This window comes from Hordeum vulgare, chromosome 4H, assembly GCF_904849725.1.
Source record: "Hordeum vulgare subsp. vulgare chromosome 4H, MorexV3_pseudomolecules_assembly, whole genome shotgun sequence".
In the NCBI taxonomy this organism is placed as follows: domain Eukaryota; kingdom Viridiplantae; phylum Streptophyta; class Magnoliopsida; order Poales; family Poaceae; genus Hordeum; species Hordeum vulgare.
The window spans coordinates 596,564,400-596,581,922 of record NC_058521.1 but is presented as its reverse complement, the minus strand read 5'-3'; the positions used below and the strand labels follow the sequence as shown (position 1 = coordinate 596,581,922).

Sequence of the window (17,523 nt, the reverse complement as noted above, 5' to 3'; positions counted from 1 at the left end):
ATGCCCAAGTCAACAGACGATGCAGCCCCGAACGGATCTCAATGGCCATGCACTGACGGATGGCCAGGCATAGATCGCAGCGGCAGCTGACGAACGGCGGCCGGACGGTGGCGGACGCGGACAGCGGACGGACGGCGGCCAGACTATGGCGGAGTCGGACAGCGGCCGTACGGCTGCGGAGGCCAGAGGATGCGCGCGTCAGCAGCGCACGAGTCCGTCCCAATCCAAGCAGCGGCGTCCTGCAACAGCTTGATGGGGAAACGGACGGAGGAGTCCTTGAATCATCGGCTCGATCTGGAGCAACACAACGCCGGCTGGGGGCGCGAGATCCAGCGGGATGAGGCGGCGGCGGCTGGAGGCGGAGAAGATCCCAGGACAAGCCGCCCCTGCTCAGATCGAGTAGCAGAACGAGGCGGCGTGGAGCGCGCGAGATTGGATCGGGAGGGCGAGTTGCGGCGCTCGAAAAAAATAACCTAAGCTCTAATACCATGTTAGAAAAGCAACTTATCTGTATTGAAGGCCCAAGGGGCATATATATATTACACATGACTTGAGGTGCAAGGAAAGTAAACATAGACTAATAAGGACTACTAGATTAATACTAATAGACTAATAAAGACTCCTAGACTAATACTAATACTTCCTAACACAAACAATCTGAACGCACAAGCAGATGTTCAATGCCGATTAGGTGAGCTAGTGACAGTATGTGTTTCAGTGCCATTGCCTCTGTGGTATGCTCATCCGCTACAGGCCCTGTGAAGAAATTCTCCGCCACAACAAAGTCGCCAGCATAATCTTGTATCACCGCACCACAAGAACTTGTACTATCATCATATGACAGCGAGACATCACCATTAGCTTTTTAACAATCTAAAGTGTTGTTTTGTCGGAATTGCTACCAGTGCTTCCGGCCTGGGAGTAATTCAGAGGCAAAGTCTGAATCTAGAGCACCGATCGTTCAGGCAATTATACCGCTTCATTGTTAACATGCTGCCTTTTCTCTCACAACTTATACCAGCATCCCAGTGACAAGGACGGCCGTAGAAACATGTTCCATGTACATACCGTCAGAATCAACGCCACTAATAAGTTAATCTAAAATAGTGGACCCCGCCTTATCAATAATCATTGCCTTTTCAATCCTTTCTTTGAGACCCCAGCTTCTCCAAATATTCCTCACCCGCTGGCACCCAAACAGAGCAAGCCGAATATCTTCTCTTCCTCAAAAGTCAGGCAGATAGGAGAGGTTACTGTTCAAGCCCGCCCTATCAATACACATTGCCTTTTTGATCCTGTCTTAATTATTGTCATTTTAGTCCAAACTCTGCACATTTGAATATTCTAGGACATACATTGTTCTTTGTTTTGAAGGGAATAATAAGTTTTCTACCAACTCAGAGAAGGTTTTACAGTCATTGAGGCAGCTATCTAGTACTTCCTGTTACAAAATGTATTTATTTGCTGCACCTTCACTTTCCAACGTACATTTTTTTCTTGTGTGCTCATTTCTTACACATTTGGTAGTTCTGTATTCCTTGCATAATTTCTCTATCATTGGCATTTACTTTCTGTATGAGCATGGATGAAAAGACGACTATTATGTATACTGTCTCGAGGATTTGACTAATGATCCACTGCAAGACTGTATACAGTTTTGTTTATCATTGCTGAGCTGTTTTTTCAATTGAAGGACAACTATTTCGAGGAGGCACTCAAAATGCGAAATCTGCTTGAGGAATTCTCTCAAAATCATGGCAAGTTCAAGCCTTCAATTCTTGGTGTTAGAGAACATGTCTTCACCGGAAGGTGATATTTCAGTATACTTTGGTTGTGTATTTTTTTCTGGTTTACTCCATTATTAAACCCAGTCAAAATAACATTTTCTCTTGTGTAGTGTTTCCTCCCTTGCTTCATTTATGTCAAATCAGGAAACTAGTTTTGTGACATTAGGACAGCGTGTTCTTTCTAATCCACTGAAGTAAGTGCATTTACATACTAATTTTCTAATCGACTGAAGTATCTTAGAATTGCATCTTGTTAACATCTTTTTCTTTTTGCAGAGTGAGAATGCATTATGGTCACCCAGACGTGTTTGATAGAATATTTCATATTACGAGGGGTGGCATCAGTAAGGCGTCCCGTATCATCAATATCAGTGAGGATATATTTGCAGGTAGGATTAAATACCCTTTCTGCTTTGTCTCTTGGTGTTTGTGTATTATCCTTTAGTTTTCTAGAACTAATTTGTTCTGTGGTTGCCTATTATTTTCTGAGTTAAGAACATGATGGTACACAGCTCTTCATTGGAAACTATATCTGTTTTTCATCTAAGAAGCTGAGCACTATATATTAGGTTATGTTTGAAGTGAGTCTTTGCATTATCTTTCCCTTCCTTTCTGATTACTCGTGTGAGCTGATAAATATTCCAATCTTGTTGTGATTTGTCTTTAGATCTCAACTGGTTACCATTCTGTGTTGCTCTTTATAAGAGCATCTCCAATAGATGGTCCAAATGTAAAAGTAACTAACTTTTGGACCGCCTGAGGCCAAAAACGCAGCTCCAACAGACGGTCCATATGTAAAAAAATTTGGACCGCGGCCTCCTCGTGATGTAAAATGCAACACCTCGCGGTGCAAATTTACATCACGAGATGCATCTGGTCCAAAACCAGCCGCCGCCCGCGAACGCCCAACCGCCACTTCATTTCCTTTCCCGCCCGCCCGCTCGCGACCTCCCGCCGCTCCGCCGCCGCCGGTCTGCCGCCCCCACAACCCGCCGCCGCCCCGCCACCCGCCGCCCGCATCAGATCCGGCCCCGCCCCGCGCCGCTGTTTCCACGCCGCCGCGCCGCCCGCCTGCCGCGGCCGCAGCGCACGCCGTCGCCCCATTCACCCTGCCCCGTCCGTCCGCCGCAACTCCGCCTGGGCCCGGCCCGGTCGCCGTAGCTCCAACCCGCCCCGTCCGTCCTGCCCCGTCCGCTGCCCCTCAGCTCCGCCCCGCCCGGCTCCGTCCGCCACCACCCTGTAGCTCCGCCCCGCCCGGCTCCGTCCGCCATCTCCCCGCAGCTCCGCCCCGCCCGGCTCCGTCCGCCACCGCCCCGCAGCTCCGCCCCGCCCAGCTTCGTCCGCCACCGCCCCACCGCTCTCACCGCTCTCCGATGGCGCCGAAGAAGACGCCGAAGGGTAAGTCGGGCTTCTTCGGCGTGAGGCAGAAGCCCTCCGGTAACTGGGGAGTGGAGTTCTCCGATGCCGGGAGGCGTTGGTGGATCGGCACGTACCCCTCCGCCCACGAGGCCGCACATGCCTACGACGTGGCGGTGTGGCGTGCTGAGAGGCCTCGGGAGCACCTCAACTTCCCAGAGATCGAGAGTCGGGTGGAAGCGGAGATGCTTGTGCGGCATGGCAAGATGAAGGAGATCACGACGAAGAAGAAGACGACGAAGAAGCCGTCGGTTGTCGTCAATGCCGGCGAGACCGACGATGGCGAGGTTTGCTCGGGAGCGTCCGGAGTACGTCCAGGCCGAGCTGGAGCACTACTGGAAGCGTGAGGCGGAGGACGAGGCTGGTCCCTCGACGGTGATCCCCATCGAGTCCTCTTCCGAGGAGGACTGGGCAGACTTCTCGGAGGAGGAGGAGGAGGAGGGGTGCGACGGAGGAGGAGGAGGAGGGGTGCGACGACCCGGAGAAGGAGGAGTTCTGGGAGCAGTTCCGCAGCTCCGACGATGAGGAGTAGTTTATCTAGTAGTTTGAAGTAGTAGTTGAAGTTCATGTATGAAACTATGTTGAATTTGATGTTTGAACTATGTTGAATGGACTAGTAGTTTGTCGTTTTAAGAAATTTTACATCTTCATTTTGGACCATCAATTTGGACCATCTGTTGGAGTTGAGCTTTTTTCGGAGCTCCAAAACGCACTTTTTGGCGGTCCAAATTTTACATCTTCGGTTTTGGACCGCCAAATTTTGGACCATCTATTGGAGATGCTCTAAGGGAAATAAATTCTTCACTTGAGAGTCAACTATATATACATATCCTTTATGTTCCACGCATTTCAGTATTATATACCGTTTGCTGATCTGGAGAAGTGGACAACATGTGAAATATGCCCTTGCAGTTTTCATGTTTGTTCAACAAAACACCAACAGTATTTTTGCTTTGTTAGCCTGAAAGTCTGGTTATTCATGGAAAAGAATTATGATGAAATGAACAAGTTAATAATGATATGTTGCAATGCCATTTTGGAATCTAGATATTCTATGCAACTATATTCTCAAGAAATAAGTAGAAGCCTCGTGCACATCTGTGAACACCATATTTTTAGTCTTGTATATTTTCTCATGTTTTCTCTTCCATATACACTCGGTATGTTCCATTGTTCATGGTATCCTTCTTACTGTTTCCATATATGCGCGATAGTTTACTTTGTTTCTGCTATAGTGTTTATCATTATGCTAGTTAGCTGATAATAGATTACACTCGAGGAGTCGTATCTTCTTACTGGTGCACCATCTTGGAATTGCAGGGTTTAATTCTACTCTGCGTCAAGGGAACATAACTCACCATGAGTATATCCAGGTCTTGTTTTTCTTCAATTTGTAATCGTTTTACTGTACCTGCTGATCACTAGGTGTTTCAGTCAGCGGAAACCTTAAGCTTTGTTTGTTTGTTGACTCTGAAGTTTTCTAAACAAGTACTCTTTTATTAGTTCACTCCTCACATCTATACTCCTATATTGGACAAAACTGTTCTACTGAAGTCAGCAAGGATAGACTTAATAACAGAACTGAATCCACTGCATGCCTTGTACAAAACTTTAGATGCAGTTTCTGCTAAATTAGAGAATATACAACTCTTGGTCGAAGTCATTCAGTCATGCAAGGTAGATTACTTCCATTTGATCATTACTAGCTAACTTTCCGGTTTGTTAAGGGGAAGTAAACAATACATGTGTTCCAGTATTTTGAATTTTTGATGGATGCCATTTTTTCTTGTCTTATTATTCTAAATATGTTTGGCCTTGAGCGATTCCACTTTAGCTGCCAGCTTTAAACCTTGCTTACTTTGTATTACTCAGAGAGCAATTAATATAGTTGACCTCTACCAGTTAATTATATTTATCAGCAATTGTATAGTTAAATGAATGAAATGCTTAAACAAGCATACTGATGCCCTCAGCGTGATTCTCTCTTCCCACACAGTGATCTCCACTCTTAGCCGACTGTAGCATATAACATGGGCTGCGCTACTGCCTTCTGAACATTGTGTGGATGTTTGACATATTCTGTAGGTTGGTAAAGGAAGAGATGTTGGGCTTAATCAGATCGCACTATTTGAAGGAAAAGTTGCGGGAGGAAACGGCGAACAAGTTCTTAGCAGAGATATATACAGACTTGGGCAACATTTTGACTTTTTCAGGATGTTATCCTTCTATGTGACTACTGTTGGGTTTTACTTCTGTACGATGGTAATTCTATATCTGATGCAATATGCTATTTTTTTTCTGGCAGCGGTGTTTCCTACTAACCTGTTCATAAATAGACAATGTCCTAAAATGCGTGCACTCAAACATCTCTAACCCTTGACTCATACATTTGAAAAAAAGTAGTTTGGCCATGTGAAACTCAAACTACTATTTAGATGTTTCAAGAAAGTGTTGTCATATTATTGCAGTTCTATATTCATATGTATATTGATTGTCAAAGTTGCCTATTGATGACTGTCAAGGCCCAAAAGGTCATCTATTTATGAACATAGTATATTGTTTTGTATGGATCTTCAGCTATTGCTATGGCAGTTACTATTTTTCTGTTAACCATTTTGTGTTCTCCGTTTCCAAATGCTTAGTATCTATTGGGTTTCATCTCCATAAGAGTGGCTGAGTTTTGACGTTGGCTCGCCAAGCCTATCACAAGTTCACAACCCTCCTTTACCCAGGTTTGGGACTGGCTATGTTGAGACAACATGGGCGGAGTTTCACCTCTAGCCTACCCCAACTTGTTTGGAACTAAAGGCTTTGTTGTTGTTGTTGTTGTTGTTGTTTCCAAATGCTCACTATGATCATATAATGTTTTTGCTGCTTTCTGGGAATCTACTATGTATTATCATTCAAACAGATATTTTATGTTCAAATATAATTCTTAGTTTAAACTCCAACTTATACATTTTTCTTGTGCAAGCCCATGTTTTGTGCATTATAAGAGCTATACCTGTATCTGTGGGATTTGTATTATTGCAAGTCACATTGACAAAACTAATTATTTAAATTGAAGATGCTGCCTGTTGACCTTGAGAATTCCGCTGTTGGTGCTCTTTTTATCCTTTTGTCCTTAAGAGTTACCGATCTTTAATTGTTTTTCCTTTTTGCAGCTAACTGTACTGACAGTGTACATATTTCTCTATGGTAAAACCTATCTGGTAAGATTCAGTATCCGTTCTTCTCCTTTTTTGCAGTAAGATCTCTGTGCGAGAATCTCAGACAGGTCGTTTTTATCATGTCAATCTACTTGCATGCAATTGTCAAACCTACTTGTTTCCTGCGCCTTTTGTCATGCTTATTTATGTCACTAGTTACTGCTGTTCCAGCCTTCTAGGCCGCACATATTGCTCGAGTTATGTCTCGCTATTCTTTCTCTCCACTACTTTTCATGCAACATAAGCGTTGGGTGACAGCATAAGAACTTCTTTTTGGTTCATGCGGCTTCCAGTACATGTTACTTTTAGGACGTAAAGTTCACACAAAGTTATAGTGAATGCAAACTTTCTTAAGCATTTAAATACTACCTGTTTTCAAGAGAAACTCCTTCAGTTGTTATTATAATCTTTTCTTTTTGTCATGTTTTGGATTTTCTTTGACACATTTTTTGTTGTATTGTAGGCTTTATCTGGTGTTGGAGAATCAATTCAAAATAGGGCGGATATACAGGGAAATGAAGCATTGAGCATAGCTCTGAACACCCAGTTTCTTTTCCAGATTGGTGTGTTTACTGCAATTCCTATGATTCTAGGTTTCATCCTGGAAGAAGGTGTCCTGACGGTATTTCCCTTCCCTTGCAGAGTTCTGGGTTTATCTCTATTTATGGTTGGTTTATTACTGTCTCTACTTTGAAAATAATAACTTGAGTTTAAATTAAGTTATGTTCCTTCTGATTCCAATATAGTTTTAATTTATTCGTTTTTGAGGTGAGCTTATCATTCTAGTGTGTTATGTGGAACCTTGGCACTATTTGTTGAGTTTAAATTAAGTTATGTTCTTTCTGATTCCAATATAGTTTTAATTTATTCGTTTTTTAGGTGAGCTTATCATTCTAGTGTGTTATGTGGAACCTTGGCACTATTTGTTAGTTTCGTTCACGAACAGCCACTACCTTGTAAAATTTTCCCTAAAGAGCAACCGATTATGAATCCTTACATGTGAATGTGTGGATGCAGGCTTTTGTCAGCTTCATTACCATGCAGTTCCAACTATGCTCCGTATTTTTCACGTTCTCCCTTGGGACAAGGACTCACTATTTTGGTCGCACAATACTGCATGGAGGTGCAAAGGTAGGGCTTTCTGGAAGTAATTCTCGTCTTCTTAATTCCACACAGTACATTTTTCTGTTGCTGAGAATTTCTCACTATACTGATCTTGTTTTTCTTATTTATTACCAGTATAGAGCAACTGGTAGGGGTTTTGTGGTACGGCATATTAAGTTTGCTGAGAATTACCGTCTTTATTCCCGAAGCCATTTTGTGAAAGGGTATGTTGTCACCTGATGTTACTTTCATGATTGTATGTGCAATTTCAGTATTATATCCGAGCCAACAATTCTTGTTCCATTTTGTAGGCTGGAGGTTGCACTTCTGTTGGTTATCTTTCTAGCTTATGGTTTTAACAACAGTGGAGCAATTGGCTATATCTTACTTTCCATAAGTAGCTGGTTTATGGCTCTTTCTTGGCTTTTTGCTCCATACGTATTCAACCCGTCTGGATTTGAATGGCAAAAGTAAGCCACTAAGCATTCTATGTATGTTTATTCCGGCCAATAACTATAAACTGTCAGGACGAAGATAAAACCCTGTGCCACCCCTTCTCTCAGGGTCGTCGAGGATTTCAGAGACTGGACAAACTGGCTTTTTTACCGAGGTGGTATTGGGGTTAAAGGAGAAGAAAGCTGGGAAGCTTGGTGGGATGAAGAACTGGTAATTCAATGTTGCTTGCCTCTCCAGTCTCGAATGATCTGTTATGCCATCTATATCTGCCGTGTTATTTGTGTCAACACCTGAATTATTTTTGACGTTCAACACTGTCACAACTCACAAAACTGAACTTCTACAAATATCCTGCTGCAGCCTGATGATGTCATGAGAACATATTGACATATTTTTTTGAAGCAGCATTGTGATTTATGCTTTCGAATTCTTATATAGATGTATCAATAGTTTCAATAAGCTCACTTTTCTTCCGTCTTGCTTACTACTATGCCAAATGTTGCGTACTTTTCCTGCTCTGTTTTGGCACCACCTCTACACTGATTATGTCATTACTCGTGCTCTTTCCGCAATTATTTTCTTTAACAAGCACACAATAAAAGAAAATACTGATAAGTGTTAGTTCTTTTGTGCCATTGCATAATTTGTCTCCTTAAGTCTGCAGTTAGATTTATGTTCTTGTTGTACCAATATATATTAGGCCTGGAAGTTTCACACACTAAATTGTGACTAAATTTTGTTGAGGTCAAAGGTGTTGTAAATAATTCATTTCCAAACATTTCCTTTGCAGGCACATATTCACACCTTCCGCGGGAGGATACTGGAAACTATACTTAGTTTAAGATTTTTTATTTTCCAGTATGGAGTTGTTTACCACATGAAAGCAAGCAATGAAAGTACAGCATTACTGGTATGTTTGTGTTTCACACTGATTTGTTTGCTGACATGAAATGCAGTGACAAATGAATGTGGAATTTTATGTTCCAAAGATACTGCAGTTTCTTTAAGCACTTATTGTAGGAACGGGAGGGAGAGAGGAGTACGGGAGGGAGAGAGGAGTACCTCCAGCACGAGTGTTTTGTGTGTGGCGGCTGTCTCGGGAACGGGAGATGGCTGGGAGCCTCCTTTTAGGTTAGTCCCACTACATGGGCCTGGCCCTAAGAGATAACTTGTATGGGCTGGGCCATACCGGTTCAACACTGGCCCTAAGAGATAACTTGTATGGGCTGGGCCATACCGGTTCAACACTCCCCCTTAAGATGGGTGGTAGATATCTATCATTCCCATCTTGTCACATGCCAAGTTACAATCCTTTGTTCCCAGACCCTTTGTCAAACAATCTGCAAACTGCTGCCCAGAACTGACATGAGTAAGGCTGATGACCCCGGCATCAAGCTTCTCCTTAATGAAGAACCGATCAATTTCCACATGCTTTGTCCTATCATGTTGAACTGGGTTATTAGCGATGGCTATAGCTGACTGATTGTCACACACCTTCAAGGGCCCCTTCCTCAGAAGTTTCAACTCGCTCAGTAGGTACTTCACCCAGAGCATCTCACACAACCCTTGAGATAATGCTCTATACTCAGCTTCTGCTGTTGATCTAGACACAACCGGCTGTTTCTTGCTTCTCCATGATACCAAATTTCCTCCCACAAACACGCAGTAACTAGAAGTTGATCTTCTATCATCTTGACAACCGGCCCAGTCAGAGTCACTATAGCCATCCACCTCAAGACGTCCACTCTTCCCAAACCACAACCCTTTAGCCGGAGTCCCCTTCAAGTATCTCAGGATTCTGTGCACAATATCAAGATGCCCACTCCTTGGTTCATGCATGTATCTGCTCACCACCCTCGTAGCATACGTAATGTCAGGCCTGGTATGACACAAGTACAACAACCTTCCAACCAGTTTCTGATACTCTTCCTTATTCACTAGCTCTCCTGATTGTGCTATCACTTGGTGATTTTGTTCAATCGGAGTAGGGGCAGTACGACATCCCATCATGCCCATGTCACTCAAGAGATCCAAGGTGTATTTTCGTTGGCACAAAGAGATTCCCTTCTCTGTCCGAGTCACTTCAATGCCAAGAAAGTATTTTAGGTTACCCAAATCCTTTACCTCAAACTCCTTGCTCAAACAACCCTTCAATCTCTCTATTTCCTCCTCATCATCTCCAGTGATGATAATGTCATCCACATAAACAGCATGAGTGGTGATCTTTCGATCAGAGTGCTTGTAGAACATCGTGTGGTCACCGTTACACTGACCATACCCCATACCACGGACAACACGTCTGAACCTATCAAACCAGGCCCTTGGTGATTGCTTTAGTCCATATAAGGATTTCTTCAGCCTGCATACCTTCCCCGTAGTCTCTGAAGTACCAAAACCAGGTGGTATTTCCATGTAAACTTCTTCTTGCAACTCACCATGCAAGAAGGCATTCTTGACATCTAATTGATGCAACTTCCACCCAAAGTTTGCAACACAGGAGACCAATATCCTTATTGTGTTCATCTTTGCCACGGGAGCAAACGTCTCATCATAGTCAATTTCATAAGTTTGACTATATCCTCTGGCGACCAATCTGGCCTTATACCGTTCCACCTTCCCTTTAGGATTCTGCTTCACTGTATAGATCCACTTACAACTCACTGCTTTCTTTTCTGCCGGCAATGTGGTTAGCAACCATGTCTTATTTTTCCTTAGTGCTTCCAACTCTTCTATCATCGCTTCACGCCACCTCGGATCTTGCTTTGCAACCTTCCAATCCTTTGGAATTGACACAGTTTGAAGGGAGGCAACAAACGCCTTATATGTGGGTGACAAAGCCTTATAAGACACAAAATTGCCAATATCAAGATCATCACAAGCATCATCCTTCGGTAGAGCCTTCCTTGCTACTTCACCCTTTCTTGCCGCTTCACGTGTAGCCTTTCGCAATGCAATGGGCAGCTCCACTGTGTCAGATGAGCTCGTCTCACTATCTTGCTGCTCCCCCTGCACTCTTGCCTCATTGCCTTGTTGCTCCCCCTGCACTCTTGCCTCACTGCCTTGCTGCTCCCCTTGCACGTGTGGTTGCCGTCGAGAGTACACTAGGGTGTTCGTCTGCCATCGATCCCGAACAGGAACCCGAAGAGCACCAATCTTAAGTGTATCGACGGTTGGCTCGACAAGAACCTGCACATCATCATCAGTGAGAGTACTAACAGGAATTGTTCCCACTATTGGTTGGACCTGAACTTGCACATCATTAGCAGTGTTATTGCCCACAGAATCACCCTGAGTATGAGACACATCCTTCTCCCCCTCTTGACCATCGTGCACATGATGTAGGATGTCAAGCTCTGCAAATAGCAGACTGAGATCAGTCGGCGTACCATAGAATGGCTCGGACTCCCTGAAGGTAACATCCATACTCACGAACCTGCGTTTTTCAGAGGGAGACCAACATTTATACCCCTGCTGGCTAGAAGAGTATCCCAGGAAGACACACTTCACTGCCTGAGGATCAAGCTTTCCAACAGATGGTCGGTGATCACGAACAAAGCAAGTACTGCCAAACAACTTTGGGGAAACAACAAACTTATTATCTCCAATGAGCAACTCAGACGGAGATTTCATACCTAATATCCTGGAAGGTGTCCGGTTGATCAGGTACGTGGCTGTCATAACTGCTTCATCCCATAAGAACTTAGGCACATTCATGGTAAACATTAATGACCGAGCAACCTCAAGAATATGACGATTCTTCCTTTCGGCCACTCCATTCTGAGGTGGGGTGTCCGGACATGAAGTTTAATGAAGAATCCCTTGGTTAGCCATGAAATCCCCAAAAATATTGTTCACATACTCTCTACCATTGTCAGTCCTGAGCACGTTGACCTGCACCTGAAACTGGTTCTTTACAAGAGCATGGAAGTTCTGAAAACAGCTAAACACCTCATCCTTGTGACGCATCAAGTAAATCCAAGTCATACGAGAATAGCAGTCAATAAAGGTAACAAAATACTTCTTTCCATTCATTGACACTACTGGGTTAGTCCATACATCGGAATGAATGAGCATAAAAGGAGATATGCTTCTAAGCCCCTTACTCACATATGAGGCTCGTGTGTGTTTTGCATATTCGCAAGCATCACATGTCAACTTGCCCTTGCCTATTCCACACATAACATCCGGAAGGATTCTACTCATCTTATCAAAAGATACATGACCCATTCTACAATGATGGATCATCACCTGCTTCTCCTTGTCCTCCATGGTCGCAGCACACACCAAGTCCGGTTGCACCTCCTGGTCCATGTGCCAGAGCCCCCTACGCCTGGTGCCAGTCCCAACCTTCTGGCTCGTCTGTCGCTCCTGAATCAAGCAACCGAACTTGTCAAGGATCACACGACAGTCTATTTGATCAATGAGAGCATTGAAAGAGACCAAATTGACAGGAAAAGCTGGCACATGCAAAACTGACGACAAGGAGATGGCTGAAGTGCATTTGACTGTGCCAACCCCTACGACAGGCTGATTGGTACCATCGGCAGTTTGTATAGTGCCCTTGTGAGTAGGAGCATGCTTATGGTAAGACTCAAACACACAGGAATTACCCGCAACATGCTTAGATGCTCCAAAGTCTAAGACCCACTCTGAAGCACTCTCATTAGGAGGAAGAAATGCCTTCATCGAATTACCTTCATCAGTGGAGGCCCAGTGAGCAAAGTCTCCATAGGCAGCCTCATAAACTCCCTTGCCCTGTGACGTCCCAGTGTCCTCTTCAACTACCATATGGGCCTTGCCCCCTGAGTTTCCTGAGTAGCCACCTCTGCCCCTAGAAAGTTGACCCACTGAGTTCCATGGGTATCCACCTCTGCCTCGAGCATACCTGCCTCTGCCAGTGCCCCCTCTGTTGTATCCCCTGCCTCTACCACGAGTTGGACATTCCCTCTTCCAATGACCTACCTCCCCACAAATATGACATTTGTTGGGATCTCCCCACTCCATGCGCTCAGTGACTGCAAATGTCGAAGCCGGCACAAACTTCACGTTTGCATGCTCAAGAGATAGCCTCACCTCCTCTTGAGACATTGCTGCAATAGTCTCCTCAATAGTTGGCAGGAGAGGTTGGTGCAACAGGGAAGCCCCCTGCCATGAAAGCAACCTCTGAGGCCTTCCAACAGTTTCAGCACGCGCCTGCGTGCAATCCACTTGCGCCCTGACTCGATGCACGCCGCATCATAGAGTTCTAGAGGATCACAGTTATCCTGCTCTGCCCACAAAGCTTGCAGCTCTGCTACATATGCCATCACTGACATGTCATCGCCTTGGCGCAGCCGACTGATCTTCCCCTCAATCTGAGCAATTAGCATGAAATTACCCTTGCCTGAGTATTGGGTGGATAGAGTCTTCCATATCTCGGCGGACGTGGATAGTCCCTCCACAGAGCGACCAATGGAGGGCACCACTGAGTTCAACAACCAGCCAACAAGCACAGAGTTTATGACCTTCCACCGCTTTCCCTCCGCGGTAGTCTTGTCTCCGGGTTCATCAACCGCACCCAATAAGTGCCCATCAAGTTCCTTCTGTTCCACAGCCAGCAATGCCCTTCTGGACCAGCTCAAATAATTTGTGGCCCCCTCTAGCTTCATGTCCAGGGGTGACATTTCGAGCTTCTGAGCCACTTCCTGTCGAGGAACGATGGCCCCAGAGTTGGAGCTGGACTCCGCGAGGATCTTAGCGAGCTTCTCGAAAGCCTCAGCAAGCGCATTTGGTTCAGCCATCTCCGATCCGGTAAACAGCAGCAGCAGCACAGCCCTACAGCTGCACGGTTGGTCCCTTTACGCCCCCTGGCTAGCAGCAGCACCCAGCAACTCAGCAGCTCCAAGTGCAAGCAGCAACCACAGCCTCTTCCTCCAGCAGCAGTTATCTTCCTTCCTCTGCAAACAGCAGCAGTTCTCTTCCTCCTTCCTCTGCAAACAGCAGCAGTTTTCTTCCTCCTTCCTCTGCAAACAGCAGCAGTTCCAGAGGATCTTGGCCTCCAACAGAAGCCAACCCCCGCAGCAGTTCTCCAGCTCCCGGTCCCCTGCAGACACACGCACACACAGCAGCACAACAAGGAGCTGCCCTTCTCCACTACCCTTCTCCTCTTCTCCTCCCGCAGCACCACAGCCCGTTGGAGACCAAGCCGCTCCTCAGCTTCCTCCTCCTGCCGCGCAGCACAGCAGCTCCACCTCTCCTTCCTCTGCCGCGCAGCACAGCAGCTCCACCTCTCCTTCCTCTCCAACGAGCCGCACCTCCTGCGCAGCCACGCCGCGCCTCCCAGATCCGCCGCTGCCTCGCCGGACGCCGCCCAAATCCGCCGCCACCTCGCCGGACGTCGCCGCCGTCTTCTCAGGCCCCGCCGTCGCTGGCCTCTGATACCATGTAGGAACGGGAGGGAGAGAGGAGTACGGGAGGGAGAGAGGAGTACCTCCAGCACGAGCGTTTTGTGTGTGGCGTCTGTCTCAGGAACGGGAGATGGCTGGGAGCCTCCTTTTAGGTTAGTCCCACTACATGGGCCTGGGCCCTAAGAGATAACTTGTATGGGCTGGGCCATACTGGTTCAACACTTATTAAGGCAAAGTCTATATTTGTATATACCGTTGATTGTCATGATCTTCCACTTGTACTTTAGAAGATTACAAATATATTTTCTTTCATTTCTGATGTATTTAGAAGGAAGACCGTGTTAAAAATGGTTGCCATTTACTTAATTTAATAATGACCCCGTTACAGAAAAAATAACTCAAAACACTAATCTGCTTTTCTGTTACCTGAACCCACCTACAACACATACACGGGTGCAATTCTGTGACACCGCATAAAACTCATCTTGGATTGAATGTTAAGCATTGCCATTCTTTCGCTAGTTTTGGTCGTCTTAACTGCTTGAAAACATCACAACACCGCCGTGTCTTGTTCTTCTATTTCCTTGAATGGATTTTTTATTTTTTATTGTATTTTTTTTATTACACACTTATAGTGACACACAGTGAAAGCTTACCGATGTATCACTGCAGGTATATTGGGTATCATGGGCTGTGCTTGGAGGGCTTTTTGTCCTGCTAATGGTATGCGTATTTGTGATGTAATGTTTAACAGCCATACTTTGTTTTTACTGATTGCAGTGTTCACCTGTGTTGCTTTGTGTATTAATCTGCAGGTATTTAGTTTAAACCCCAAGGCCATGGTTCATTTCCAGTTGTTCCTGCGTCTGGTCAAAAGCATTGCACTGTTAGTGGTTTTGGCAGGTTTGGTTGTGGCAATTGCAATTACAAGACTCGCTGTTGTAGATGTACTTGCTTCCATCCTAGCATATGTGCCTACTGGATGGGGAATTCTTTCGGTGAGTCTCATGTGGCAACTTTGGTACCATGAAATGCTGCATTTCGGAAACCATGCCATTGTTCAAGACAACACCGGATAATAAAAGCTAGTTGGTTATTACTCAACTTAAAACTTGCGCAGCTAATGAAAGGATTTATAGAATGATGACACAGATGATATATGTCAAGTCTTTGTGTGGTTTACCTTTGCATGGTAACAGAAGGGATTTCTTTACTACCATATAACTGTTTCGAACACCATCTAGATTTTTATCTCAAAGAAAACAACTCCAAATTTCAGGATACAAGAGTTTCTTACTAACCAAATTTTTATCGATCCTGTTTTTGCTTCTGCAGATTGCTGTGGCATGGAAACCAATTGTGAAGAGACTGGGTTTGTGGAAAACAGTGCGCTCGTTGGCTCGCCTGTATGATGCTGGCATGGGAATGATCATTTTTGTGCCCATAGCTATCTGCTCGTGGTTTCCCTTCATCTCCACCTTCCAGACACGGCTACTGTTCAACCAGGCTTTCAGCAGAGGTTTGGAGATTTCTCTCATCCTGGCTGGCAACAATCAGAATGCAGGCATATGATGATGTGGCATCATCCATCTTTTGAATCCTCACCCAGATGATGCACCTTCGTAGTTAGTTGATCCCGGGTTCTGAGTTAGCAGTAGATGTATATATCTCCGTGTTGACTGGCAGTTATTTGCTATGGCTGTATATGTTATCGCCTGCTACATTTTTTGCACTAATGATAGTTACAGGAGGTGGTGTTCTTGAAGGACCAGGTGCCGAATCATTGTGTTAAAATAACTTGTGTATTTGTGTTAGTTTAGATAATGGTGATTTTGGGGTAAAAGAATATGGATAAGATTGCGATATTGTGAATTACATCTGAGTTATCTCTGTTGCTACTATAAGTATCATGGTCACAGAAGTGTGAAAGGCCATGAAATTGGGCACGATGCTATGGGTCGTTGGCGCATAGGATCCGTTCCAGGCGCATTAAATGGTTCTGTGACGAGCTGCAGAAAATAAGGATTAGGGGGATCCACGTACGCTTGGATATACGACGAAGCAACACATACGGCAAGCCGCGTACCACATGGTGGGCCACTGGTGGGATTTGGGACGCGACCGTGCTTGTTATATAGATGGTCCAGCAATTCAGAGCCTCGTACTCCCTTTTTTTTTGTAAACTAATATAGAAGTGTATAAAACACTATTTTAATAATCTAAACGTTTTTACGTTAGTTTACAGCGGAAGTACATATTTTCCCCCAGACTCCACGAGGCCTGCTGGCAGGCTCCCAATCTTGAACGATGAGGGCGGGGCACCCTTGGGTGAAGCTGTAGCGAGCGAAGTGCAAAGCTGGGTAGAGGTACCCATGCCGGATTCTGATAAAAAAAAAGGTACCCATGCCGGAGTCTTCGGTAGATGGTGTTGTTCGCGGGGGCAGCAGGTGTGCTAATGAGGAAAACAGCTGGATTAAGTGGTAACCGATTCGCAAATTTGCACATAGTGACTGTACACGGTGTTTAGTTTTCAGTTTGTGAGTGCATTGCGTCCGTCCTTCAGCAAACCGCATGCATGGTGATTACACTAAATTATACTCTCTGCGTTCGAAAATACTTGTCAGAGAAATAGATGTATCTAGATTTTTTTTAGTTTGAGATACATTCTTTTTTATCCATTTCTTCAACTAGTATTTCCAGACTAAATTGCCATCATCGCAAAGTTGCATATAGTTTCTACATTAATGTCCTTCTTTCTAACCAAGCGTCTCGCCCGCATGAAGGCAATTTACACCACTCCGCTCACCATGATAAATTTACGCACACTTTTCCCCATCAATGTGTGTTTTTAGGACCATTGCAACTTTATTTTCTTTTGTAACATGAAAAAAAAATACTTTTAATGAGACAATGGCAAATTTATTTTACTGATCAATGTAATTATATTTTATGCATCATGGAAAATTTAGTGTATGGACCATAGCAATTTTTTGTGAATATGACAATTTTTACCTTTTTGGACAAATTTCATAAATTTAAACCATTGCAATTTTTGTATTAGACCATGCAAAAAGTTTTTCCATTTGTTTTTTGAACATGGCATTTTAGTTGAAACAAACCATGTGAAATTCCTTTTCTGTAGCATGGCAATTTCTTTACTGTTTT

At 44.6% G+C, this 17,523-nt stretch overlaps 1 protein-coding gene across 1 annotated transcript in view; it reads left to right on the top strand.

The window, feature by feature from the left end:
- LOC123449901 (callose synthase 9) overlaps window positions 1-16,233 on the top strand; it is a 42,643-nt gene extending 26,410 nt beyond the window's left edge. The window contains exons 37-51 of the mRNA XM_045127265.1: window positions 1,694-1,809; window positions 1,898-1,981; window positions 2,064-2,176; window positions 4,524-4,576; window positions 5,289-5,465; window positions 6,368-6,415; window positions 6,876-7,034; window positions 7,430-7,543; window positions 7,652-7,740; window positions 7,828-7,986; window positions 8,080-8,182; window positions 8,763-8,882; window positions 15,031-15,081; window positions 15,174-15,356; window positions 15,694-16,233. Coding sequence (XP_044983200.1) covers window positions 1,694-1,809; window positions 1,898-1,981; window positions 2,064-2,176; window positions 4,524-4,576; window positions 5,289-5,465; window positions 6,368-6,415; window positions 6,876-7,034; window positions 7,430-7,543; window positions 7,652-7,740; window positions 7,828-7,986; window positions 8,080-8,182; window positions 8,763-8,882; window positions 15,031-15,081; window positions 15,174-15,356; window positions 15,694-15,930 — 1,806 coding nt within the window. The 3' untranslated portion in view covers window positions 15,931-16,233. The remainder of the gene's footprint in view (window positions 1-1,693; window positions 1,810-1,897; window positions 1,982-2,063; window positions 2,177-4,523; window positions 4,577-5,288; window positions 5,466-6,367; window positions 6,416-6,875; window positions 7,035-7,429; window positions 7,544-7,651; window positions 7,741-7,827; window positions 7,987-8,079; window positions 8,183-8,762; window positions 8,883-15,030; window positions 15,082-15,173; window positions 15,357-15,693) is intronic.
- Window positions 16,234-17,523: the final 1,290 nt, after the last annotated feature.